Consider the following 26817-nt stretch of genomic DNA (forward strand, 5'->3'; position numbering starts at 1 on the left):
ATTATCTATTATACATATAAATTGCATACATATGAAAATATTTCTGCTCCAAGAGCTAGTTTTCTTTTGTGTTTGGTGTGATTTGTTTTTTGGTGTTTGTTTGTTTGTTTTAAGGTTCATCCTAAAGCCTATTTCAGGCATCTTTTGTTATCTGGCACAAGTAACAGCAGAATGATAAAGCAAATCCAAACTACAGATAAACAACAGGTATTCTGTTGGAACTTTTTTTCTTGGAAGTCTTTTTCTTCTCAGGGTAAGAAGCTACTATGATTAGGAAGTAGGTCTGAATTCTGTTCTGAATTCATTTTATGGAACTTGAGACCAATTTATGTTGGTTTAATATACTGTCTTTCCCCCATCACCAGATGCTTTTCTGTTGGTCACAGCACATGCATGCAGAGCTGAATGGTCAAAGGGGATCTGACCCATAATCCTGATTTGATTAGCACAGGACCCAAACATCTAGCCAATAAACCTGGCTTTTTACTTTTGACCACCTTTTGGTGAAGAGACTTGTTAACAAAAGAAAGGTGGGGCCTGTATACAACCCCTAGAACACTTCTGCTGGGCTCTGTGGCCAGGATTATCAGAGCAGAAAGGACCTTAGAGACCCCCTACTTAATCCCCTCTTTGAAAAGTTTTCTAACAGGCCCAGCAGGCTGCTATTTATTTGCCTAGGAGAAACAAGACTCCTGGCTCCTAGTCCAGTGCTCTTCCCACTACAACACTGTACTGCCTCCTCTATCAAGACCTAGTAATCACATCAAAGTAACGAGCAGAGCATACCTAGATAACCAGACTGTCAATCCCCCAATGTTTCTCTTACTCTCTATCAATAAGACTTGCGCTGAACAAAAAGAACATACACAATAAAAACAAAGGAGATCAGGAAGAGTTATTTTAATTTTCTATCAAACATTCTTCCAAAAGCATTTTACCCTGTATCTTACTGAGTTATAAGAAATAACATTAGCATTAGAAAAATCAGGAAGAAAGATAAATTAAATGTGGCTAATTAGTTAAACTAAACTTATATGAAAAAGGAAAATTATAACAAAGGACTGAGAGCTTTACAAATTTAATTAAATGAGATTATACTTTCAAAACTGTGCATCTCAAAGCCAACTTTATTTGTTCAATTATTTTTAACAACAGCATTTTATGATTAATACACTGATTTTTCAAGAAGGAAACTCATCTTAAAAATATTTTTATTTTAAAAGTAGGCCTGTGTTCACCTATAGATTTTTTGCCCCCAGCTCTGATCAGATTTATTTTGATTTGGGAAGAAAATACCACTTTGATAGCATGAAATGCAAAATTTAAGTTTTTTAAAACATCCTAGTACAGAATTAAAAACTATTAATGCAAAATAGGTTAAGGACATTAACTGCACAACACTAATTACCAGCTACTGGTATTCGGTTTCTTCCCTAGTTCTCCCAAGGAAAACTTAAAGTCAATTTTCAGCAGAATGCTCTTTAAATATACTTTATAAGCAAAATGAGAGCTTTTGTTTACATAGTTTTTAGATCTCGCTGTTCCTAATTTTATTCTGAAACTCAATTTTACCCCAAACCATAATTACCATATTAACTTTGTAATGCACAGTTGTATGCAATTCAGCAAAAGCAGCAGTACACCAGCAGGCTCTATTCACCCAGAGTTCAGGAAAAACAGGATTGGTCACACCCATTTAAAAACACATTATTTGCCAATGTGTGGTTTCCATCTAAGTTCTGACAATGAAATATATGGATATGTATCTATATATCTCATCTTAATTTTCAAAGATAGGCAAAGGGACTTCTTCACAGCTTAGCTTTGCCTGGCTGAAGCTGAAGATTTTGTAACTTCATAGCCAGACCCATGTTGCCCGTGATTTTCAATTTGCCTTGAAAGAATGCCTGTGAGTAAAAAGAAAGAAAATTTATTACTTGGTGTTTTTTGTTTTGAGATTGCTGATATTTCTAGATGATCCAGCCCTGAGATCATTTATTTGTCCAGGTCTCTTAAACTTTATTCAAAATATGAAACTTGGCTTTCTGTAATAGATTTAGAACTAGATTCTTTGAGGCACCTGGAGGGCTCAGTCAGTTAAGCCTCCGACTCTTGATTTTGGCTTAGGTCATGATCTCATGGTTCACAGGTTTGAGCCCCACAGAGGGCTCTGCACTCACAGGTTGAGCCTGCTTGGGATTCTGTCTCCCTCTCTCTCTCTGCCCCCTCCCACTAGCTCTCTATCTCTCAAAATAAATAAAAATGAACTTAAAAAAAAAAAATCTAGATTCCTCAAAAGGAAGGCTCTGTAAAAGGCATGCTCTACACACAGCAGTCACATGGCCCATCTTTCCCAAATGTCTTCTCTTAGAAATTGAGTCTACCTTTATCTGCCTTCCTCACAGAAGGTACCTTTTCCAAATAGTAAGCAAAGTGGATTCATACTAGATGGATTTTGTTTTAAAATATCACACATGGATCAAGAATATGAAATGAGGGTGCCTGGCTGGCTCAGTTGGTGGAGTATGTGACTCTTCATCTCTGGGTTATAAGTTCAAGCCCCACACTGGGTATAGAGATTATTTTAAACTAAAATCTTAAAAAAAAAAAAGAATATGAACTAAAATTTTCAGTAGTTTGCTGGGAGAAAAAACACATGTATAACACTAAGTATCACTTAGATACTTGTGAGATTCGATACAATGTGGATGAAATGTCACCAATTTTTTTTGGTCTACATGATAAAGGATTTACCCCTACAGAGGGAGGCCAGGCAGCCTGCTGAGACCGAGGTGCTGGTGTTAGTCTGGCTCAAGAAGAAGAATCAAACCAACCCGGAAGTGCAGAGCCACAATTTGTTCCATTTAACAACTGCCTGGGATTAGATCACTTGATGTTTGCTAAATTTATCATGTAATAAAATCCCAGGAAAACTTAAGAGAAATAATAGCAAAATTGGGAACATAGCATGATTTTCCTGCTATGATCTCTTTTAACAAAACTGTCAAAATAAGGAAAGGCTAGATTAGATGAAAAAAGTTTCTGGTAGTCTTAGCTTTCTAAGCAAGTACCTTAAGAAGTTAGGAGCTCTTCTGCCTCATCCATGAGAATGCACAGAGCTCTGCTTTTTCTACACCTTCTGGTAAGGGTGACTAATTCCTTTTTTTTTTTTTCTCCTCTGTCTGGACAAACTAAATATTTCCTTTCTATATGGCACACAGCCTTCTGTCTGATGACTTAAAGGTCAAGTGTCTCAGAACACAATATATTTAACATATGTCCTTAAAAATATGGACCAGTAGTACCTAACAGAGAAACTCACCATCTTTCCTTTTTTTAAATTAAAAGAGAAAATGACTTTTTATTTACTGAGTATTATAGAGAAAACACGAATTTTCACCCTTTATAGGGAGTCCAAGCATATGGATCGCTTTAATCTGGCCCCTAGGTGTTCTTCATGTGTGCTTTACACTGGAGAGCACACTGCTTTGTTTCAACTGTAGCCAAACACTGAAATTATAATTTCCAGTGCATTTAATGGTTTCCAATCAAATCCTCTAAGCATAACGGAAGGCCATTAGCATATTAATAGAAATACCTGCCATTTTAATCTTTAATTCCTTTGAGTGCTAACAGGTGTTCAAAAATTAAAAAAAAAAAAAAAAAAGGCTGAAGGATACTTTGCTTCCCTGAATGGATGGTAAACAGATAAACTGAGAATGGAGGCAGCTGACATGTGAAGTCTGATCACCCTGCTGAGGAGGTGCACGGAGTGCACAGTGGAACGAGGAGCAGTGGGTGGGAAGGACAAGGACAGCCAGCTCCTATACCGGTGGTCTCTATTTTGTCCAGATTTTTGGAGCAGGCTCCATGGGAGGAGATGTCAGTACCAATGGTGTATAATCAGCTGAAACGTCACAAATGCGAGTCTCTCGCTTGTCAAAGCATCAACTGAAACAGGCTTAGTTGCTTAGAGAAAACATTTTAAAAAGGAATACTAGTGTGAGTCAGACTCAGTTGTTTTATCCAATCTTTTGAATTTCCAGGGGGCTGCAGGAATAAGACCTGAAACAAAGCTGGCTGAGGCAACAACAAAAAAAACATACAATGGAAAGAAGCATCAGTTTCTTTTTGTTATCTCTGTCTAATGAAAGCTTAGTGTATCAAGTCTGTTCAACACTGTGTGACTAAAGAGTATAAAAAGACCCTTGATGATTTGGGAACCAGGAAAATCTACACAAGGCATAAATACATTTTAGACAAATACAGTTTAATCCAGCAATTGTTTAGTGATAACCTAAAAATGTCAGGCATCACGCTAAGTTCTGGAGACATGAAGATGAATAAGGCATGGTTTGTTCCTTTGAGACACTCACGATCTAGTGGAGAAGAAATAGGCACATCATGACTAATATAATGTGACAAGTGCTAAGCTTGCTTCCAGTAGATGGCCAGGAAGAGCGACTGGCTATGGTTCCCCAACAACTTGTAAGGAGGTCTTAGGGGATAACATCTGGGCTAATTTTGAAAGGAAAGGAGTTTGTCAGGGAAGGTAGTTTAGACCAAAAGAGCATGGGGCAAAGAAAGATGCAGAATGTACGAGGTCATGCCTTTGTTCACATTGCTCCTTCCCCCTGGATCGCACCTACTCTCCCATCTATGCACGGTTGACTTTTGGTCACTCTTAAGATTCAGTTCAAGTGTCGCTTCCTCTGCTGTGAGGCTTTCTGTGCTGGTCCAGGAGACATGGCTGTGCCATCCCCCCACGTTCCCCTGTCCACAAGCTGGCCATGGCACCATGGATACTTGGATATACTTAACTCTTTTGCAGGTCTGTCTCATACCAAATTGTGGATGCCCTGTGCATGGGAACTCTTTCTTATTCATCTGGGTATTTCCAGCACACAAGACAGTGCCTGGCACATAGCCTGCTCCACAAATGTTTGTCATTTGTTAAGTGAACATTTTAGGGAACACTGAGTTTTGTGGGTTTGACCACTTTGCACTTTATGGTATGAGGCTGAGGTGGGAGATGAAATGGAATGGGCTAAAAGACCCATCTAGTAGGAGGAAATAAGCCCCATCATACTTACCGACTGAGGATTCATTTTACCAGTCATTAAAGCCAGTAAGTCGGAGTCAGCCATCGTGATTGTGCAGTCAGCCTTCTTATCTAAAACAGGTATGTAGGAAGAGAGAGGAGAAAAAGGGAGAGTATTCAGTTTCATGTGTACATTTTAGTCAAAACCCACTGACAGCAACAGATCACATCCAGTACTGGAGTAGTGTGGGCAAGAGTACTCATGTACTCTTCTGTGGCAGCCTGGTAAAAGGTGGCATAAATTACAAGCAAACTCAATATTTTACAAGAAGGAACTGATTATCATATTCATATAATGGGATACGATACAGTCATTAGATGATATGGATCTACATTTATTGACCTGAAAAAATGCTATTGTTATATTGTTCATGATACTGTTATACAAGCCAGTTGCAAAACAAACTATGAGCATGGTCTGGTTTTTGCTTCAAAACAGATATTCAGGGCGCCTGGGTGGCTCAGTCAGTTAGGCGTCCGACTCTTGATCTCAGCTCAGGTCATGATCTCACATCATGGTTCCTGGGTTCAAGCCCCAAGTCAGGCTCTGCGTTGACAGCACAAAGCCTGTTTGGAATTCTGTCTCTCCCTCTCTCTGCCCTTCCCCACTCACTCGCTCTCTCAAAATACATATATAAACTTAAAAAAAAAAAAAAAAACCCTGACATTCAATTATATATGTATAGGAAAAAACATCTATAAACTTAGATACCAATATATTAATAATAGTTATTGTGGCACCCGACTCTAAGGAGTCCCCTGTGATGCCTGCCTCTTGGTGTTCATGCCTCTGTATGCCTTTGAGTGTAGGCATGACCTGTGACTTGCTTCTAGCCAACAGTATGTGGCAAGGGAGATGGGATGTCATTCCTGTGGTTTTGTTATGTTATGTTATGTAAGATTGTCCTGCTAGCAGACTCACTCTCTCCTGCAGGCCTCAAATAAGCTAGCTGCTATGCTGTGAAGTGCATAAGCAAAGGGCCATGTGGCAGGGTGCTGTGCTTTAGGAGCTGAGGGCAGACTCTGGCCCATGACCAGTAAAAAACTAAAGTTCTCATTCTCCATAGCTGCAAGGAAATGAATTCTGCCAGCAACCTGAGTAAACCTGGACACGGACCCTTCTGCAGTCAAGCCTCCAGATGAGAACCCAGCCCTGGCCAACACCTTTACTGCAGCCTATAAGATCCTATGCAGAGGACCCAACTAAGCTGTCCTCAGCCAACTCACCCATGGAAACTATGAGGTAATAAATGTGTGTGTTGTTTTAAGCCACTAAGTTTGTGGTAATTTGAGATATAGTAATAAAAAATGAGTACAGTTATCTATATCAGGGGTTATCAAACTTTTTCTGTAAAAGATCAGACACTAAGTATTTTAGACTCTGCCTAAAGCCAGTAGGTCTCTATCGCAACTCTGCCTCTGTAGCACAAAAGCTTCCACTGATAATACCTAAACAAAAGAGGTGTGGCTGTGTGCCAATAAAACTATTTCCAAAACAGGTAGTAGACAGAGAAGGAGAAGATATTTGCAATTCACAGATCTGACCAAAAAACTTGTATCCAGGATATATAAAAAATTCCTCTTATTCAATTAGAAAAGTTAGATAATCCAATACCAAAACAAGCAAATAATAAACAGACACTGTACAAAAGATCTCCAAATGGCCAAAAAAGCACATGAAACTATGTTCAACTTCATTAGTCATCAGGGAAACATGAATAAAAGCATGGGTGAGATACTACTACATACCTACTAGAATGAATGGCCAAAAAGGAAAAAAAAGACAATATCCAATGCTGATTACGATGAGGAGCAAGTAAAAGGTCAATACAATGCTGGAGGGACAGTAAAATGGAACAGCCACTTTAAAAGCCAGTCTGGAAGTTTCTCAGAAGGCTAAACATACATTGCCATATGACTCAGAACCCCACTTTTAGGTGTTTACCCAAAAGAAATGAAAACGTATGTCCACACAAAAAACTTTATGTGAATGTGCCTAGTGGCTTTATTCAAATGGCCAAAACTGGGGGAAAAAAACCCAAATGTGCATCAACTAGTGAATGGATAAACTATTCAACAAAAAGAAACAACCCCTCTCTCCCAAAGCCTTGCAATGCCTCCAGCAACTCCACCTTTCACATCACCCACCTTCCACACAACTTGAAGTTCAAATGCACTCTACACGGAAGCTCATTTTATACATGAAGAGCAGTCAAAGCAAAATTACGCCTGTGTTTTTTCATTTTAATGATTCCCTAATGCATTAAAAAATTTTTAATCAACGGGGCACCTGGGTGGCTTAGTGGGTTAAGCATCCAACTCAGGCCCAGGTCTTGCAGTTCGTAGGTTCACGCCCCATGTCAGGTTCTGTGCTAAAGGCTCAAAGCCTGGAGCCTGCTTCAGATTCTGAGTTTCCCTCTCTCTCTCTGCACCTCCCCTGCCCACACTCTATCTCTCTCTCTCAAAAATAAACATTAAAAACAATTTTCTAAAATGTTTTAATCAGAGGTAGTGGATTCCTAAATGATTCTAAAGCCATCTGTAATTCTCATTGTTGTTTTGTTCTGTTTTATCCTTCATTTCCAGCTTTGGGTGCAGGGAGGGGCAGGTGACACAAAAGATTTTTTTATTGTTGTAATCTTTTCCAATGATCAGCTGAAGATGTGAACTGGAATACAACTTATATGCCTTTTGCATTTAAAAAAAATTTTTTTTTAACATTTATTCAATTTTGAAAGATGAAGAGAGACAGAGCATGAGCAGGAGTGGGGCAGAGAGAGAGGGAGACACAGGATCCGAAGCAGGCTCTAGACTCTGAGCTATCAGCACAGAGCCTGACACAGGGCTCAAATTCACAGACTGAGAGATCATGACCTGAGCTGAAGTCAGACACTTAACTGACTGAGCCACCCAGGTGCCCCTGCATTTTTTTTTTTAAAGTAAGCTTCGTGCCCAGCACAGAGCCCAATGCGGGGCTTGAACTCACAACCCCCAGATTAAGACCTGGGTTGAAATCAAGACCTGAGCTGAGATCAAGAGTCCAACGCGTAACAAACTGAGCCACCTAGGAGCCCCCACTTTTGCATTTTTAAAGCCTGCTTCTTGAATTTAAGCACAGGGATAGTGTTCAAAGAGCTGCTCAGTCTGTAACACGTTTGAAAAGATGTATCTGCACTTTGAGGTCCCTTTTGAATGCCATTTGCTAGGCCTCTCAAGTGTTTTCATTGCTATGTTCAAGCGCCTCCCAAGTCCAAGATGCTGGATGCCATATGGCATGGAAAACACAAGACTTTGGGCAAAGTCTGTGGGCTTGCATTGGGGGAGGGAAGGGAACAGAATTTGTTTATTTGTCTGATTTAGAAATAAGGCATTTCAGAGAAGCCATTATTTTCTGTGTTTAAGTTAAACTGCATTTTTGTCTTTTGGTTGATATGAAATGTACTGTTCCAATATAAAACAGTAATTATTTGACCTTTAGGGAGAAAAATAAGGAGGAAACTACTGATGTTACATGCAACATGAATGAATCTTGGTGAAAGAAGCAGGCTTAAAAAACTATATACCGGGGCACCTGGCTGGCTCAGTCAGTAGAGTGTGTAACTCTTGATCTCAAGGTTGTAAGTTCAAGTCCCACTTTGGGTGTAGAGATTACTTCAAAATGAAATCTGAAGGGGCGCCTGGGTGGCTCAGTTGGTTGAGCATCCAATTCTTGATTTCAGCTCAGGTCATGATTCTAGGGTCATGGGATCAAGCCCTGCAACGGGCCCTGTGCTCTGCCCCTGTCCCCTACTCCTGCTCTCTCTCTAAAAACAAACAAACAAACAAACAAACAAACAAACAAAACCTTAAAACAAAACAAAAAACTACATAGTATATGATTCCATTTATGACGTTCTGGAAAAGGGACAGAAATCAGAGTAGTGGTTGCCAAGGCCTGAGGGTGGGAGAAGGGGATTGACTACAAAGGGACATGAGAACACTTTTTGGGGTGATGGAAATATTCTATCACTTGACTTTTGGTGATGGTTACACAAATATATGCATTTGCCTAAATTGATAGAATGATACCTCTCAAAAGGGTAGATTTTATTATATTAAATTATAGCTCAATGACAGTAACCAGTACTGTCAAAAATGTGGAGCAAATAAAACTCTCATGTAATGTGGAAGGTAATGTAAAATAGCATACACACACGCGCGCAAACGGGCTATAGTGTACCTTATGACCTAGTATTTCTACTGGTTATACGCCAAGTGGAAATGAGTACATACATTCACTACAAGACCCATATGAAAATGTTCATAACAGCTTTATTCATAAGACCCCAGAATGGAAACATTGAAAAGATTTATCAACCATGGAATGAATAAATTCTGGGGCATTCACACAGTAAAAACAAACTACTGCTACATATAACAAATTAAAAAATCTTACGATGCTGAGCAAAAGAAGCCAGACCTAAAAGACAAATATTGTATGAGTCCATGTAAATAAATTTCCAAAATAAATACAATCAATCCATGGTGATAGAATTTGGAATAGTGGTTTCTTGTGGGAGAGGACAGTGATGACAGGGGGCATGAGAGAGACTTCCAGAATGCTAGCAACATTCTGCAGCTTGATCTGGGAGATACATATTCATCAGTAAACATTTATCAGGCTATACACTTCAGATGTATGCTTTTTATTACAAGACCTCAATACAAATTTTACACAAAACAAACAAAAAACAGGTGGTGGGCTGGATTTGGCCCACATCATTTGTCAACCCCTGACATAGATGGTGGGATTCCAGGAAAGTAATTTTTCCATTTTGTTTCTCTGAGTCTTCTAATTTTTGTTTACACTACGTGCATATTACTTATAATAGAAAGTTTTAAAAATATTAATTTTAATATCAAAGTACAATGAATAAAAAGACTGTATAACAAAGACTCTAATATCTCATTGCTAAATCAACCATGTCTACCTTGGACAAATAAGAATTTTCAAGTACAAAAGAAAAAATTCACCCAGAAAAATATCTGCCAGCACTCAGTGTTTTAGACAATTAATATAACAATAATCCTCTAATGGCTGGCTCCTCCTCAAAGTTGGCCTCTCCCTGAAACCAAGTCATTTTCTAGCTTATTATTCTGTTTTATTTTTCTTTGTGGTACTTATCTGAAACTACCTTATTTATTTGTTTAGGTGTTTTCTGTCTGTATTTGTCCACTAGAATAAACACTTCAAGGGACAGAGCCCTTGTCAGTTTTGTTCACTGCTATATCCCCAGGTTCTTGAAGAGTGCTTGACACATAAAGGGTAATCAATAAATACTTGCTGAATAATAAGTAGATTATGTAGAGTTCAAAAGATTGTCAAATCATGGCCCAATAGCTAATAAGATAATCTGTGCCTTAATAAGAGATTAGAGGATGCTATGGTCTGAATGTTCCCGCAAAACTCCCATGTTGAACTTCTAATGCCCTATGTGATGATATTAGCAGGTGGGGAGGTCAGGAGGTGGACCCTAATGAATGGGATTAATGCCTTATAAAAGTCTCCAAGGGCTAACAGTGCAGAGCCTGCTTGGGATTCTCTCTCTCCCCCTCTCTCTGCCTTTCCCCCCCTGCTCATGCACATGCTCTCAATCTCTCTCTCAAAATAAAATACTTAAAAATTTATTTTAAAGATTCTCCAAGGAGGCCCCCAGCCCCTTCTACTATGTGAACCCACAGCAAGAAAGCACCATCTATAAAGCAGCAAGAGGGCCTTGACCAAGGCTGACACGTTGACCTTGGACTTCCAGGTTCCAGACTGTGAAAAGGAAATTTCTGTCATTTATAAGCTACTCACTCTGTGGTATTTTGTTACAGCAGCCCAAATGGACTAAGATAGTGGTAAATTATTAAAATACAGCATGCCCATTAAATAGTTAACTATTATTATAAATATTTAACTATTATTAAATAGTTAAAACAAGATTGAAAGTTAAAAATTTTTATTATATGTGTTAGAACTTAGGGATAGCCCCTAAAAAGATTGATATTCAATGGCTATTCCATCTTTGCTTCTGACTAAATCTTCTTATTACTGGAAAAAAAAGGTGTGAAGCTTTGAAAATGAAGGGACTTACTTACAGTCTAGAAAATCTAGTTCCCATGTAGATTTATATCACCAAAGAACAGGGAGAAAGAAAGTTAGCAAATCGAGATTGTTGGACTTGATTTATAATTGGATTTGATCCTAATATTCCAAGAAAGGACTCTTAGTCATTGAAAAGTAAGTTTATAAAGTGAAGCCCGCTGCTGCTGTAATATCAGCATTTACTGAGCTTTCACTATACTGAGCACTTCACATACATGGACTCATTTGATCTTTATAACAACCCTATAAGGATCAGAGAAGTCAAAAAAAAAAAAAAAAACTTGCCCATGATCACACAACTAAATAAGAGGCTGAGCTAGATCTGAAAGCAGATTCCTGCTGCTGCTAAAGCCCACACTCCCAACCGCTAAGCGCTATGGCTTCCTATTGTTACAGGAAGGATTCAAACATTCAATGGCTCAGTTTTAATTGGGCATTCACCAGTTCGTCAGTATCTGATGAATCTAGATACTTTCACAGTTCCCTAAGCCCTTCTGCAGTCTTAGATGAGTCCAATGTGTTCAAGCAAAACTATTATTTAATATATGTTGGGGAGGAAGCAACTGAACACTTACTATGCTAAAGCACTTTAATGATTTATGTCATTAAATCCCCACAACAGCTCCATGGATAGAAATTATTCTCACCATTTTCTAGATGAGACAACTGGACTCAGGGAAGGTACACATCCAGTGACAGAGCTGTGGTCTGAACCCAGTTTGGGTGTCTCCAAAGGCAATGCTCTTTCTACTGTACCTTGGGGATGTGAGACTCTGAGGCCTGCTATATCGTGTGCCCCACAAAGGGGCAGGGTTGAGGACTCAAGTAGATGCTGAGAGGGCAGAATAAAGGAATGAAAGATAATGGTCAAGTTAGATTAATCAAAGTTGGCTTCCTAGAGATATGCTATGTGAGTTGTTTCAAAGGAGAGAAGGGAGGGGCAGAATTCATAGACAAAGGCACCTAGGCAGGAAAAGATTATGGAAAATGCATAAAATCTAAAGGTCCTTAATATAGTCATCTGTATAATCACTCTCAAACTCTTAGAATATAAGCAAATGAAATACGTTTAAGGAAATCTTACTTTGTCAACAGTAAGTAAAACTCTCAACACTGTACATGCCAAAAAAACCTAGCAATTCTCTTTAAGACGCTAGTTCAAACTAGGACAGGTTATTAATGCTTTAACATAGCTGATCTCTAACAAATGGGCACTTGTTGGCTGATGTAATAGGAGCTGGCAATTTCCAGTGGTGGCTTTTACTGGGTAAGTCCATATTTCAACGCTACTCCTAGCTGCCAACAAGTGTCAGTTTCAGCAGAAATTATCTTGCCCCAGGGTGAAATCCCTTAAGGTCTGGGATGGGGCACCTAATATGGGGAGAGTTCACTGCCAGAGTACACAGGGAGTAAGGTTTTTTGAAATTATGCAATAGCTTTCCATAAGCATATTATCTTTCATGACAAACAATGATAACAAAATACAGGAGAAATTTTTTAAATATCACCTTATCACCTGCCTGGGCATATCAAAATATAATCCTGAAATAGCTATTTTCCAAAAGTTCTTTTTATTTCTGTCAGCTTACATCTAGATGAAGCATTTAGTTTTTCTTCCTATACAACATAAGAGTGGCAGCTCATAGAATCCAAACACATCATTATTTTTCTGCCTACTCATTTTGAGGAAAAAAAGGGACTATATATAATTCAAAAACTTTCCACAATGCCACCATGCTGCCTGCACAAGATGCTCTTACTACTGCCTCAGTTCTTCCATCATGAATCTCTAGTTGATTCCTTATTCAACAGTGCTACTCTTAACATTTTCTCCTGTCTTCAAGTTCTAAACTTTATTCCAAAAGCTCTGCTAACCTCCTTTCTACCTCAAAATTCCCCTGAATATTTACCCTCTCAGAGAAGGAAGTATCCATCCCTCCTTGCTGCTTGCTAAAGCTAACCTTCCTTCCTCCTGTGCTCTTGATGTCATCTACTCCTCCAGGACCTTCCTCAATAAGGTACTAGTAAGGAAACTCTCCCATCTTTGATAGACTTCCTTCTCCTACACAGCTTCCAGGTCCCATCAATTTCACCCCAAATATCCCTGGCAACTACAACATAACATTTTTTTTTTCTCACTGTCAACACTGAGGCTCTTCTTTTTGCTCAGATGATAGCAACATCCATCCTCCCAATTGCTCTCTCTACCTCTGATTTCTCCCTTTGCAGTTTGTCAGATCTAATGCACCAGCTTCATCCTCTAAAGCACAGCCCCAACTTTCACTTTCTTACTTAAAAAGCTTTAATTGGATTGATTATATATCAAGTCACTTTCAAAGTTCATAGCATGGTATTTGAAGCTCTCCAGAAAGGTAGTCTCCATCCATCAGATTTCTTAAGTACACCAGGCTCTTTCCAACAGGAGGCGTGTAACATACAATACAACATACAAAATGTAACCTGCTGAATACATACTATGCATCATTCATTCTGCTGTTCATTTTTAAATTACATCATTCATTCTGCTGTTCATTTTTTAATTAAATTAAAACTACCTTGGTTTGTGAACATAATTCATTCCAGAAACATGCTTTTAATCCAAAGCACTTGTATATCAAAGAGAATTTCAAGAATCACTGGCTTAGTTGTAATCATGTGATGTTTGGCCTCACATACTACTTGTATTGCAAGACATTGCTTTATCAAGTTAAAATTTACTAGAAATGTTTGCTCATCTTACAGAACAGTCACAGATCAAGTTACTTGCCATCCAAGGTTTTACTGTATTTATTTATCAAAGACCAACCATATATCAGATATTCTTGTAGGCAATGAGGATGCAGCAGTGAACCTAACAGTCAAAAAGCTCTATCTTCATGCAGCTTATAATTCAAGTGGGAGAGATGGACAATAAGCAAATAAGTAAAATATTATATGGTATATCAGAAGGCAGTAAGTGCTATAAATAAAAATAAGGAACTGGAGAGTGTTATGCTAAGTGAAATAAGTCATACAGAGAAAGACAGATACCATATGTTTTCACTCTTATGTGGATCCTGAAAAACTTAACAGAAGACCATGTGGGAAGGGAAGGGGGGGGAAGAGAGGGAGGGAGGCAAACCATAAGAGATTCTTAAAAATTGAGAATAAACTGAGGGTTGATGGGGGGTGGGAGGAAGGGGAAAGTGGGTGATGGGCACTGAGGAGGGCACCTGTTGGGATGAGCACTGGGTGTTGTATGGAAACCAAGTTGACAATAAATTTCATAAAGAAAAAAAGAAAGAAAGAAAGAAAGAAAGTAAGAAAGAAAGGGAGAAAGAAGGAAAGAAAGAAAGAAAGAAAGAAAGAAAGAAAGAAAGAAAGAAAAAGAAAGACAGACAGGAAAGGGCAAGAGGAAATGGTAACAGGTATGAAGTATGGTTAGGGAAGGGGCTCACTGAGAGACATCTGGGCAAAGATCCAAAGAAAATGAGGGAACAAGCCATGAGGATATCTAAGGGAAGACGAGTCCAGGCAGAGGGAACAGAGTAGAAAGCCCCTGAACTGGGAACACCCGCATGTCAACAATGGCAACGAGTATCCTTCCTGTATGACTGGAGCAAAGTGAGGGAAAGTGTAGTAGAACAGAGAAAACGGAGGCTAGATCATGTGGTGCCAGTGTAAGAACTCTGGCTTCTACTGAGTGAGCTGAAAGCCTTTGGATGGTTTTGAGCAGAGGAGGGTCACAATCTAACTCAAGTTTTTAAAGGATCATTCCAGGGTGCCTGGGTGGCTCAGTCATTTAAGCATCCAACTCTTGATTTCAACGTTTGTGAGAATGAGCCCTGAGTCAGGCTCTGCGCTCTCAGCTACCAGATAGCTGATAGCACAGGGCCTGCTTGAGATTTTCTCTCTCCCTCTCTCTCTGTTCCTCCCCTGCTCATGCTCTGTCTCTCTCAAAAATAAATATTTAAAATAATAATAATAACAATAGCAATAAAAATAATAAATAAAATGATCACTCCAGCTGGTATATGGAGAAGAACCTGTAGGGAGCAAGGTTAGAAACAGGGAGACCAAGCAAAACAATGATGGAGGCTTAGACCAAGAATTTGCTGATGGATCAGACTGTGGAGTGTGAGAAAAAGAGGAGCCAATGATGACTCCAAGGTTTTTGAACCGAACTGCTAGGACAGAGAAGCAATTTTTACGGAGATGGGTTGATGGTGAGAGGAATACATAATTAAAGGTGAGTAGGAGGAAATCAGGAGTTCAGCTTTTTTTTTTTTTTTTTCATTTTTTAAATGTTTATTTCGGAGAGAGAGAGAGACAGAGCATGAGAGGGGGAGGGGCAGAAAGAGAGGGAGACACAGAATCCGAAGCAGGCTCCAGGTTCTGAGCTGTCAGCACAGAGCCCCGTGCGGGGCTCAATCTTATAGACTGTGAGATCATGACCTGAGCTGAGGCTGGATGCTTAACCAACTGAGCCACCCAGGTGTTAGAAGTTCAGTTTTATACATGTTAGCTTTGAGATACCTACCAAGTATCCAAGTAAACTTGTCAGTTAGATATACACCTTGGAGTTCAGTGGATGAGTCCATGGTGAAGATATCTGGGAGTTATCAGTGTAGGGATGGTTTTAAAAGAATGAGACTAGAGATCCCCAGGGAGTGAATGGAGACAGAACTGAGCCTTGGAGCACTCTAATGTTTAGAAATTTGGAGGTGAGAAAACAGGAAGAGAGGCCAGGAAGGAACAGGCAGTGGATAAGAGGAAAGCCTAGAAGTGTAATATCATGAAGACTGAGAACCACTCAATTTAGCAATATGGTGGTCACTGGTGACCTTGACAAGAGCAGCTTTGGAATAGCGATGAGGATACAAGCTGACTGGAGTGGGTTCAAGAAAGACTGGGATGAGAGGAAGTGGAGGTAGTGATTGGGTATAGACAGAACTTTCAAGGCCATGTAACCACACACTACCACATGTGCTTTATAGGATAATTAAAAGATAATTCTCTTAATCTTTGCATCAACCTTATGAAATAAGTACCATTTATTATTCCCATTTAGAGATCAGAAAACCAAGGCTCAGAAAAGTTAAATAATTTGTCCAAAACCACAATCTGTGAGTGGTAAGGCCAGGATCCCAACACTAGTTTGTCTAATTCTAAAGCCTAAGATTGTCAACTCCGTGATGGAGACTCCCAATCTTTGGGAGGAGGCAGCTGTGACATATTCCTGTTCTCAAGGATTCACTGGTTCTTTAACAAGGTCCTATACCTCTACAGCCACCCCTTTTAGGAAACACCAAAGCAGACCCCTATTTTCCCTTGTGAACTTGTCAGTGCTCCTGTAAATGAAGTCATTACTTCACTGACCTGAGTTAGGAAGCACTGATCCTTTGCCATTCTTCACATCCACCACCCAGGTGGCTTCTTTACCCCCAGGGCCATCCTTCACCTTGAAGGCAAAAATACCACCAATTTTCTTCACAAACTGTTCCCCTTCCTGTAAAGAAAAAACAAACAAACAAACAAACAAACAAACTTTGGGAGTTATATGAAGTTCGTTTCTCTGGCTTTTTCCCCAAATTAAATGTTTAAATAGATACATGATGTGAACAGCCAGGCCTGCCGCAATCCCCAAGCTCCCTTAGGATCTTTTACCCAGAAAAATCTGAAAGGCAACAGGCAACAACTCCCTCATCTGCCAAATCCTTTGTTGACAATGGCTTTCTGGATACAACTGGTGGAAGGAAAGGTAGGATGGGGGTGGGCACAGTAGCATGTTCTACTGAAGCAGCTTTCCTATGTCATAGTTTCGGAAAGATTCATTCTGGCCTGCCTAAATACTGGACCCCCCCCCCCCCCCCCCCCCCCCCCCCCCGTTCTCTCCCCCTCTTTTTTTTTTTTTTTTGCAGATAAATTCCTTTACATGTGTTTCTGGTTTTCCACACTTAGAACTTAAACATAACTGGTTCTGAAAGCAAAGTCTTTTTGGGTGGAGGGGTCAACTTATTTTCTGGGTTAGTATAGAGAATTATACAAGTAATATGTCAACCACCAATTACTTTTGGATCTTGGGGGAATGAAGCTGGAAAGTTATTTTAAGTTATTTTAAGTTACATTTAGGAGAAATTATTAACGACAATAATAATCCTTTCAGGGCTATAAAGTTTTCAAGTGCTTTCATATACATTATTTCCTTAATCTCCATAAACCCCTGTAAGTAGTTGGACAGGTATTAATATCAGCTCATTGAAAAGAAAAAAACAACTGAGATTCATAAAGGTTAAGAACACGTCAGACTATGCTCTATCTGGCTGCTGAGTAATCCACCTAATATAATTCATCTAACATTAACATAAGCCATCTAACACGTCCAAGTGGAATTTCTTAAATGTGGCTCCCCATACCCTATAGGATGAAGTCTGTCTTTACGTATCACTCAAAACTCTTCAAAATCTGAGGGATGTTTATCTGTTCTTAGCTTCAGCTACTTTCTCATTCTCCTCAGTCTTCATGTTCTAACAATACTGATCATCCTGAATTCCATAACCACATGTGCCTCCATGCCTTTGCTCATGTCCCCTCCCAGCTCACTCACCTCCTCCTAGTCACATTCTCACACGAACCTCATCAAGTCCCTGCTCACTTGCTAATTCTTCTGGGAAGGCGTTTCTGTCTCTGCTGGACACTTTGATAGCCCTTTGCCCAATGCATCTATGGTTCTACTTAAAGCAGTTATTTTTTTTCCCCTGGGAAAATTTTTCCATGTTTATCTTCCCACTAAACGCTGCTCCCTGAGGGGCAGGGACATATGGCTAGTAAATTGCACGATTGGTTTAATTCTAAATTCAAGGCTCTTGTCGTTTGACCATACTGTATTACAAAGTAGGTTACATCAATATTTCCAACTTTAGCCTATGAAAGCAGTTTCTGTCTCCATAAAGGAATTTTTTAAAAGCAAGTTCAAGTCTTCTCCACATTCCTTGAGATCTTTTATCTCTCAAGTTTCTGTGAAAACAATCTAGAAGAGGGAGTTAATAATCCTGATATAGTGGGCCACCCAAGAGCCAGGTTTCCCTTGGGGCCTACAGCTCATGAATGACTATTTCCAGGGGCATCCATGCCATCTGCTTGCATAATGCCTCAGGAATAGAGCTATGACAGACACCAACAAGTCAGAGCAGGAAAACCCCAGCAAACATTTAGGAATTCTACCTAACATACTTGGAGAGAAATTCCACCTGCCTCCTTAAAACAGATGTAGATTGATTTTGCACTTGTTGTTACTTTTAAGAATCAACTGATGCTCTGATAAAATAACATTTTTCACTGAAGAGGACGTGAGAGAGTAAGGAAATGGACAAGGAGAGAGTTAAAAGGGAGAAAATACACATTTTGTGAAACTAAAGATCATTAATACTAAGAAAGTTCTAAGTGTGTCCTTGAGTGAAGAAAAGTACTTCTTTCTGAGTAGGCAAAAGGTCAAGGAGTAGGGCCTGTCTCAAACTTAACTGGAACAAAAAGTTAAGACAGAATTCAAAGAAGGGCAACGGGGTATTGCTAACAACGACAAAAGTGGAAATAAAATCTCTTGCCAGACTTCCTTTGCTAATGCAGAAAATGCATGAATTGACAAAAGATTTCAAGACTTTCACTCTTTCTAGTCCTTACAAACATTTAGGAAACTTACAATCGTGGGAAGGAAACAAGGGGACAAAGTCCATGCAAGTGAGGTTATGGAGGGAGGAGAAAAGGATTAAAATGGGAGCAGGAGGAATACATTTGCAAAGTTAAAAGAAGATGGAATAAAAATGGAAAAACAGCACTGGTTTGTTCATCTCAATAATGAAGTATTCAGTGATTGACATATAGCCATACCAGATACTCTCTAATTATTTTTATTTGATTTTTTTGACAGAATAAAGTTGGAAAAAATGGGGTAACTTGGTAGAAGCAATTATCTGATGGATTGCTCTGCAGGCAAATATTGGTGGCAAGAAAAAAAAATTCAAGTTGAACCCTTATAGAGTCCAACTTCAGTTTAGTGGACATACAGAATGAAAGAAATTAAACAGTAATGAGAGGGGGGCCTCAGAGCTGGCTCAATCAGTAGAGCATGCAACTCTTAATCTCAGGGTCGTGAGTTCGAGCCCTATGTTGGGGGAAGAAATTGCTTTAAAAAAAAAACAATAAGATATTTTTTCCTATTAGATTGGTTTTTATAAACCAGCCAACATAGCACTAGAGAAGGTGTGAAGAAAAAACAGTCACACCCACAAGCTGTTGTTTGTAAATTAGTGCCCTCTTTTTGGTCAGTGGATAGGTTGGCAATATATACCAAAATGCAAAATAGATACCCAAACCAATAATTTCCCCCTTTAATTATTTATGCTAAAGTGATCATGGTGTCAAGTACTTATTTTTTTAACTTAAAAAAATGTTTATTTTTGAGAGAGAAGGACACAGAGCAGGGGAGGGGCAGAGAGAGAGGGAGACACAGTATCTGAAGCAGGTTCTACACTGACAGCAGAGAGCCCGAGCAGGGCTCGAACTCACAAACCATGAGATCATGACCTGAGCCGAAGTTGGTCTCTTAACTGACTGAGCCACCCAGGCACCCAGCATTATGTATTTAAAGATGAGTTAAAAAGGGAAATTTACTATACCACTCACTATTTTACTTGCAAAATTTAAATACAACCAATGTTCATCATAAGAGACTAGTTAAATAGATGATACATAAATTCAAAAGTGCACTAGGTGGCCATTAAAACTAATGGTAAGGATTTATATGTATGGGCATGGAACACACTGTTAAGAGAAAAAAGCGGGTTATAAAACAGGTATTTCCCCCCACCCCCCGCCACCCCATGCAGGTATATCCCCACAAGATGGTGGCAAGACAGGTCTGTGGCTCCTGGGCTGGTGCCTGCCTGTTCAGAACCGGCAAACCTTGCTCTCTGTCTACCTCTGGAAGGTTGTTGATCATGAAAATCTTAGAAATACAGGGACCTTTGTCAAAACACCAGTCACACTGACTCTTTTCCCACCCACAGTTCAATCAATCACTTTAGATGTTAATAAGTTCTTTGTGCTACAATAAGGAGGAGAAATGCACAATGTATGCCTTTCACACTGTAACATGAATGAAATACACAGTTTAACTTTCCTGAATCCTTTTATTTCAACCCACTTTGGTCACCTTAATAGATGTTTAATTAGAACTGTGTGGCTGTGGCTATAACTGTGCCTTATTGGTCTGAAACTTAATATCAGTAATGATATCCCAAGATGCCTTTAGTTTTGAAACAATGAAGTAAATATGTAATTCCATCTAAAGAGAATAGCTCTCAAAGAAAAAGAGAGAGAGAGAGAGAGAGAGAAAGAATAGCTCTTTTTGAAAAAAGTTAGTTAAATTGCCTTAGTGTGATTAGTATCTATTAAGAACTAATTATTGTACATAAAAATAGATTTGTATACAGAGTATAATTTTAAAAACCCAACACATATTGTATGTTCCTAGTTATGTAGCACTGTATAACATAGAGAGATGTCTGAAACAATGTCAATCACTGTTAACATTTTAGTGAACTCGAAGTAATGGAATTGCAGGGGATTTTTTTTTTTTTTTTTTTTTTTAATGTGTGTATTTTTGAGAGAGACAGAGAATTGGCTGGGGGAGGGACAGAGAGAGAGGGAGACACAGAATCAGAAGCAGGCTCCAGGCTCTGAGCTATGAGCACAGAGCCCAATGCAGGGCTCGAACTCACAAACCATGAGATCATGACCTGAGCCAAAGTCGGACACTTTACTGACTGAGCCACCCAGGCACCCCTGGAAATGCAGGGGATTTTTAATTTTTCTTTTCTATATATAGTGTGAATTTCTTTTAAATTAGCATTATTTTTACAAGAAAAACCTACTTTGAAAAAGCTCAAGCACAAAAGATTTATTTTTAAAAAGAGTTTTGTTATTAGGCACATTTAAAGATACACTTTATTATTCTTTCTGAGGCACCTGGATGGCTCAGTCAGTTAAGCATCTGACTCTTGATCTTGCTCAGATCATGATCTCACAATTGATGTGATCAAGCCCCATGTCAGACTCTGTGCTGCCAGCACAGAGCCTGCTAGGGATTCTCTCTCTTCTTCTTTTTAGTTCAGAAAGAAATCACACCAAAATAAATTAGAATCTCTTTACATACGAACTTTGTCCAAAATTATTATCTCCCCAAAAAAGAAAACTGAGGAGAGTGACAAGGATATTATTAGCCTTTCCTCTACAGTTCAGATTTTAACAGAATTTTACCATAGGTTCTTTATATTATTCAAGTTTGGAGATTTACACATCTCTGAAATACAGTCTTACCAGAATTAAGAAGAAACTATAATAGACACTCAGGAATCTAAAATACATGCAAAGGGTGCCTGGGTGGCTCAGGTGGTTAAGCTTCAAGTCTTGATTTTGGCTCAGGTCATGATCCCAGCATCCTGGGATCAAGCTCCACATTAGGCTCTGCAGTGAGCATGGAGCCTGCTTGAGATATTCTCTCTCTCTCTCTCTCTCTCTGTCTCCCCCCTTTCTGCCCCTCTCTCCCGCTTGTGCTCTGTCTCTCTCTCTCAAAATAAATAAAACGAAACAAAAAAAAGAAAAAAAGTCTAAAATACACTCAATACTTGACAGTATCATATAAATTTTCAACTTGTACCCTTTCATGGCAACAACTAGCTCAAGGCTCTAGGCTCAAGGTCCTCCTGGTAGTATTTTATACAAATCTTACTTACCTCTTCAAGTTTCTTCTCAATCTCCTTAAAGACAAGATTTGCCTTAAATCCATCAAACGCAGAGCTAGTTGGAGCAGCCTCAATTTGATGAGTTCTAAAAGAATTGGAGAAAAGAAATCAATTTCAACCCATGGAGTCATGCAGATATTAGGTTTTTCAATAGTTAACAATAGTAATTTTCAAAAGTCCTAAGAACAGAGATGTTGTGGCTCTTACCAAAGAAAACCATAATTAAACCCATAAAATAATTAAGCTTTTCTTCCCATTTTTCTACAAATATTTAGTGTTCACTAGGTGGTAGGCACTGCCCTTAAAAATACATAGACCAAACTGAGAATGCAAGCTGGTGCAGCCACTCTGGAAAACAGTATAGAGGTTCCTCAAAAAACTAAAAATAGAACTACCCTATGACCCAGAAATTGCACTACTAGGCATTTATCCAAGGGATACAGGTGTGCTGTTTTGAAGGGACACATGCCCCCCATGTTTATAGCAGCACTATCATCAATAGCCAAAGTACGGAAAGAGCCCAAATGTCCATCAATGGATGAATGGATAAAGAAGATGTGGTAAATATATACAATGGGGTATTACTCCGGTAATCAAAAAGAATGAAATCTTTCCATTTGCAACTGCGTGGATGGAACTGGAGGGTATTAGGCTAAGTGAAATTAGTCAGTCAGAGAAAGACAAAAATCATATGACTTCACTCACATGAGGACTTTAAGAGACAAAACAGATGAACATAAGGGAAGGGAAACAAAAATAATATAAAAACAGGGAGGGGGACAAAACAGAAGAGACTCATAAATATGGAAAACAAACTGAGGGTTACTGGAGGGGCTGTGGGAGGGGGGATGGGCTAAATGGGTAAGGGGCACTAAGGAATCTACTCCTGAAATCATTGTTTCACTATATGCTAACTAATTTGGGTGTAAATTTTAAAAAATAAAAAATAAAATTAAAAAAAATACATAAACCAAAGAAACCTACCCTCATGAAGCTAGTTGGGGAGAGAGATAATGAACAAGCAAAAAAATGTGAAATATAGTTACTATGAAGAAAATAAAGCAGGTCAAGAAGATATAGATAAATAATATATGTGTGTGTTGGGTGTTCTATTTTAGATAGTCTGGTCAGATAGGCCTCTCTGAGGGGGTGATATTTAAATTAGGTTGTAAATTTTGTAAATGAGCTAGCCATGTAAAGATAAACTGGACTATTCAAGCAGCCTCCTAACCATTTTCCCCACCTCTGTTCTCGCCTCCCCCCTCCCCAATTCATTCTGCACACTGTTGTAAGAACTATCACCAAGCAACCTACAGTTGACCCTTGAACAATGTGGGAATTAGGGGTGCTGACCCCTGTGCAGTTGAAAATTCTCCAGAGCTTTTGATTCCCTAAAAACTTAACAACTACTAAGAGCCTATTGTTGATCAGAAGCCCTACCTATAACATAAAAGGTCAGTTAACACATATTTTGTATGTTATATGTATTATGTACTGTATTCTTACAATAAAGTGAGCTACAGAAAAGAAGGTGACATTAAGAAAATCATAAGATGGAGCACCTGGGTGGTTTATTCGGTTAACCGTCCAACTTCGGCTCAGGTCATGATCTCACAGCTTGTGAGTTCAAGCCCCATGTCAGGCTCTGTGCTGACATGACAGCTCAGAGCCTCGATTCTGCTTTGGATTCTGTGTCGCCCTCTCGCTCTGCCTCTCCCCTGCTTACACTCTGTCTCTCTCAAAAATGAATATTTTTAAAAATTAAAAAAAAATAAAATCATGAGGAAGATGGAGCACCTGGGTGGCGCAGATGGTTAAATGTCTGACTCTTAGTTTCAGCTCAGGTCATGATCTCAGTTTTGTGAGTTCAAGGCCCACGACAGACTCTACACTAACGGTGAGAAGTGATGGTGGTCTGAACCCCGGTGAAGGCAGTCTGCCAGTGGAAATGGAGAGAAGGAAGTGCATTCAAATACATTTTAGAGACAGAATCCATTGGCTTTGCTACCAAAGAGTAATGAGGAGGATCTAAGGGTGGGGGGAAAGGACACGAATATTCAGGTGTTCCTGAATAACTGAGGGGGCAGCGGTGCCACATACGGATAAAAGGAAGAAAGCAGTGGAAGTAGAGGGGATCGAAGTTGCATTTTAGACACATGAAGTAGGAGATGTCTGTGAGACAAAAAGGCAGTTGGATATGAGAATCTGGAGCTCAGAGGAGAGGTTGAGGCTGGATATAAAATGGGAATAACTATCAACATAATCAAAGTATTTAAATCCATGGGAACTGATAAGCTTCCCTTGAGGGAATTATAGACAAAGAAGAAAGGCCAGGACAACATCCTATGGAACTCCATTATTTAGAGAAGAGGAAGCAGCAGCCAATGATACAAGAGGTGTTGCAGAAGCTAAGAAAGGAGAAAGAATTGGGGAGGGAGGAGTAAACCATGTCAAATGCTGCCAAAGGTCAAATACCCACTGGATTTGGCACCATGGAGAGTAAAGGTGACTTGACAAAACTAATCTGAAGAAGTAGTGGAAGGCAGAAGTCAGATTATAGTGAATTAAAGAGTGAATAGGAGAGAGAAATACAGACAGTGTGCTTCTTTTGAGATATTACTTAAAAAAATTTTTTTTCAACGTTTTTAATTTATTTTTGGGACAGAGAGAGACAGAGCATGAACGGGGGAGGGGCAGAGAGAGAGGGAGACACAGATTCGGAAACAGGCTCCAGGCTCCGAGCCATCAGCGCAGAGCCCGACGCGGGGCTCAAACTCACGGACCGCGAGATCGTGACCTGGCTGAAGTCGGACGCTTAACCGACTGCGCCACCCAGGCGCCCCGAGATATTACTTTTAGAGGAACAGTGAAAAAGAGTGGTCTCTGGAGGGGATTACGGTATCAAGGAAAATGTGCTTTTTGTTTTTCTTTTTTAAGATTAACATATCAGAGCATTTTTGCCTGCTGATGGTAGTGAACCAGGGAAAAGGAGCTAGAAGAACAAAAGATCTGAGAAGGTGAGAGAGGATGAGATCCAGGGGCCTATGATAAGAAGAAGAGGTGACTCAATGGAAGAAAGAGAATCAGATGGGTGTAATTCTAGATTAGGTCTTGGAATGGAAGATGAAGGAGTCTGGTCTAATGGCTTCTATTTTTTCAACAATGTATAAGGCAAAGCAATCAGTTGAGAATAAGAGTGAACAAGTAGGTATGCGAAGTCTAAGAAGCCGAAAAGCAAGCCTACTAGAGGAATCATACTAATATCACTAATGAGGAATGGAACCCGCACCCCTGCCATGCTGAGATACATACAGTAAGTACTTAGAGCATGGCATGCTACCCCACACTTCCATGCCTTTGTCAGTGCTACTTCCTGTATCTAGAATACCTCTGTCTTAGCAAATTCCATTTTATCCTTCAAGATCCAGGCCAGGAAACTCCTCTTCTGTAAAACCCTACTAAATGACAGCTTCTCCAGAGCAGATACCACACTTAAAAAATAAAATAAAAAATTGTGTCTCCTGTTCCCAGCATACAATTGGTAAACAGTGACTGAATGGAAGTGAAATTACATTGAATTCTCTCCCTTACCTAAATTCTTATGTTCTCCTGTTCCATTTAGAGCAGAATTATCTATGGTACACTATCTTCCAGTCAAAAGTCTGAATGAATGACCTCAAATAAAGTGGCCACAACTAGTCCTCCACAAGCCCATTTCATTTGTCTAACTTTGCAACTTTTAATCATCACTATGCCCTTTTCTAAGCTTGTCACTTCCTAATTGTATATGATAAAATACTAACTGATACACTGATAAGTAGTACTTTTCAGCGTACAAAGTATCTTGATACTTCATGGAGCAGAGTCCAGACTACAAGCTCCCACAGGCCACAGATACAAGTACCCTCTGCTATCCAACGGTTCCCTTTACGTCACTTTGCTTTTATGAAAGACCAACATTAATCTCTGTTTTTGCTGACCAAAAACAAAACAAAACAAAACAAAAAACCCAAAAAACCCAGGATTTTAGCTGCTACAACATGGTAATTGCTTCTTCACTCTGCACCATTTCAACTTTTGAAAGGTTTCATAGGAATGCTCTATTTTCAGATAGCAGGGGAAACTTCTTTATCTTGCCTCCAGATATGATGTGCTAAGAAGGATATCATCACTTCAGTGGTATTTTTTGCAAAAAAATGTACAATCTGAATCTAATTATGAGGAAACATCAGACAAACGCAAATTGAGAAACATTCTACTCCTAAGGAATGTACTTGTAGTCTTCAAAAAAGTCAATACCAAGAATTACAAAGAAAGGCTAAGGAGTTGTTTCAGATTAAAGAAAGCTAAAGAGACATGACAACTAAATGCATTCAGGATCCTAGGTTAGAATCTAGACAAGGAGAAAAAAATGAAGTTTATGGTATATTTTATAAAGATATTATTGGAACAATTGTCAAATTTTGAATATGTTTGTTGGATTAGGTATTATTAGTATGTTATCTATATTAAATTTCCTGATTTTGAAAACTATACTGTGATTAAGAGAATGTCCTTGTTTTTAGAAACATACATTAAATTATTTAGGGATAAAGTATGGGGCGCCTGGGTGGCCCAGTTGGTTAAGCGTCCAACTCTTGGTTTGGGCTCAGGTCATGATCTTATGGCTCGTGAGTTTGAGCCCCATATTGGGCTTCACGCTCATAGTGCGGAGCCTGCTTGGGATTCTCTCTTTTCCTCTCTCTCTGCCCCTCCCTCACTTGCTCTGTCTCTCAAAATACATAAATAAAAACTTTAAAAATTTA

At 39.2% G+C, this 26817-nt stretch overlaps 1 protein-coding gene across 2 annotated transcripts in view; it reads right to left on the reverse strand.

Annotated features, from left to right (window-relative positions):
• Positions 1–885: 885 nt before the first annotated feature.
• The window catches only part of SCP2 (sterol carrier protein 2), a 124877-nt gene continuing 98945 nt past the window's right edge, over positions 886–26817 (reverse strand). For both annotated transcript variants that reach the window (XM_049617168.1, XM_049617169.1), the window contains exons 13-16: positions 22004–22097; positions 16590–16719; positions 5094–5173; positions 886–1907 (exon numbers count right to left, since the gene is read on the reverse strand). In XM_049617168.1, the coding sequence (XP_049473125.1) occupies positions 1812–1907; positions 5094–5173; positions 16590–16719; positions 22004–22097 (400 nt within the window). In that variant the 3' untranslated portion in view covers positions 886–1811. The remainder of the gene's footprint in view (positions 1908–5093; positions 5174–16589; positions 16720–22003; positions 22098–26817) is intronic.

Source organism: Panthera uncia (genome assembly GCF_023721935.1).
Source record: "Panthera uncia isolate 11264 chromosome C1 unlocalized genomic scaffold, Puncia_PCG_1.0 HiC_scaffold_4, whole genome shotgun sequence".
NCBI lineage: Eukaryota > Metazoa > Chordata > Mammalia > Carnivora > Felidae > Panthera > Panthera uncia.